General features: G+C 42.1%; 1 protein-coding gene across 1 annotated transcript; it reads left to right on the top strand.

Moving 5' to 3' along the window:
• The first annotated feature begins 1,211 nt into the window (after positions 1-1,211).
• Positions 1,212-1,991, top strand: LOC119724021. Its single transcript, XM_038194942.1, has one exon. The coding sequence runs from the start codon at positions 1,212-1,214 to the stop codon at positions 1,989-1,991; it is 780 nt and encodes a 259-aa protein (XP_038050870.1).
• The last annotated feature ends 360 nt before the right edge of the window (positions 1,992-2,351 follow it).

Genomic DNA, 2,351 nt, shown 5'->3' with positions numbered 1-2,351 from the left:
TAAGTGTGTACATGCGCTTGATTTTGCTATTTTCAACCTCTGTTGTGTATCCTAGCCGTCGTACCTAGGTTCGGCACTAGGCATCGCATTGATACATATAAATTTTAAAACAACCGGTTTAAAATAGTTGGGATCATTGCAATCAATTTCTAAGATATCGATTTATTTCTTATTCGAAATCCATAAACAATTGGTTTTTTTTCTTCTTCTTCTTCTTCTTTTTTTTTTTTTTTTCGCAACGATCATGTTTAGTAAATCCTTATTGACTTTCTATGCCATCTAGCGCCCACGGCCAATGGTATACAAATAATGGATGTTTGTGAGTGCAATGGTAAGAATAATTTCATGAGGGGACAGATGAAATGTTCCATTCCACGATGAGAAGCCGAGTAAAATGGAACATTTCATCTGTCACCGAATGAAATTATTATTTCCATTGCACGAACGTGAAACATTCATTATTTGTTTTATATAACACCTGAATAAATCTTTGTCATGTGTGGCAAGGATGAACCGTAAGGTGAAGCAGAAACGGTACGGTAAAGCATGTTGTTTTATCCCCTCGAGTTCGGGCCCAGAAGGTCGCCGTTCATTTCTTTTTCCCGCCCTGCCCACCCTGCCAAAAGGTTGCCTTGTTCGGACTCCGGTTTTTACGCTCGAATCTTTCCACCCCATATCTAAGACTACACCAATAGACTCTGGAGCCCGAACAAAGCAGCAGTGCAAATAGGTTACTGTTTAACTTAGTTGACTGCCAATCAGTGAAGGCCAACACAGTAGTGAACACTCGTTACCAGGATTGTCTCACATTTAATCACCACTTTTTAATTTTAATCCGCCAAATAACAGAAAAATACCTAGAAAAACAGAAAGTACTCTACTGCTGTCATATAGACTTCGAGAAGGCTTTCGACTCGGTATGGCAAGAGGGACTATGGGCAGCAATGAAATTCTTTGGTTACCCAGACCAGATAATTCGCCTATTGCAAGCCTTATACAAACAATCACAGAGCGCAGTTCGGGTAAATGGAGAATTGACTGACTGGTTTACCACCACAGTAGGAGTACGGCAGGGATGTGTGCTATCGCCCCAACTCTTCAATATACTACTTGAACTTGTAATGCTGTACGCCACCCATGAAGTAAACTACGGAGCAAATGTACGAGGAAAACAAATAAACAATCTCCGCTTCGCAGACGATATTGCGTTGATGGCAGAAAGTGCAAGGGGCCTTCAAGTTCTTGTTGACAGAGTACAGGACAGTAGCTGTAACCTTGGATTAAAGATCAACATTGCTAAAACAGAAGTCCAGGCTATCAGCAAGAAGAAGATCGACCTGTACATCACCATAGGCGGAACACAACTTAAACAAGTTGAAGAATTCACATACCTGGGAGGCAAAATCTCAGAGAGCGGAACATGCACCAAAGACATACAACATAGAATTGGCAAAGCACTGGGGGCCGTACAGGTATTACACAACATATGGAGATCAAAAGAAATCACCAACCCAACAAAAGTAGAACTCTATAAGGTCCTCATCCAGTCAATATTGCTTTATGGTGCAGAGACCTGGACACTTAAAAAGGTGGACGAAAACCGACTGCTGACATTTGAGATGATGTGCCTACGCAAGATCTTAGGAGTCACTCGACTGGACAAAATCAGGAACACCTCAATACGACAAACCCTAGGAGTTAAGAACACTATTACTGAGCTAGTAGCCAAAAAAAGGCTACGCTACTTCGGCCATGTCAAGAGGATGAGCCCAATGAGGAACCCACACCTGGTATTGGGATCATATGTTCATGGACACCGACCAAGAGGGAGACCAGCCAAGTGTTGGGAGGACTGTGTGAAGTCAGACTGTCAAGTGAGAGGCCTGAGGTCATTAACAGAAGCCTGCAATTTATCCCAAGATAGGAAGACCTGGCACAACGTCATGGATCAGAAGCCATCACACAGTTCCCAGCTGGTGTGGACGGCTTAAAGTAAAGTAATGCTAGAACTCAAACCCTGAAAAACACACCTAGTTATGACTTTCCCCGAATCTGGAGTAGTTTGCCATCACATATAAGGGACTCTCTATTAATTGATTCATTTACACTTAGTTTAGTCGGAAGAGGGGGGTATCGTTTTTGTAACTATATCTCAGCCAATATTGCAGATAACTGAACAAACTAGGTGTCTAAACCCATGTTTTCAAGGTCAGAGATCACAATAAAACTATTCTGGAAGTGACCACATGTGTCTGTGGCATAGGAATATGCAAATTAGTGCCGCTATTTCCTTGAGCTGGAAATAGCCCCCCCCCCTTCAAAGTGTTGATCTCTTTTGATCTCCTTTAATC

This window comes from Patiria miniata, unplaced genomic scaffold, assembly GCF_015706575.1.
Source record: "Patiria miniata isolate m_02_andy unplaced genomic scaffold, ASM1570657v1 HiC_scaffold_17, whole genome shotgun sequence".
NCBI classification, from domain to species: Eukaryota; Metazoa; Echinodermata; class Asteroidea; order Valvatida; family Asterinidae; genus Patiria; species Patiria miniata.
Note: the sequence above shows the minus strand (reverse complement) of the source record. Positions and strands in the feature narration are given on the sequence as shown.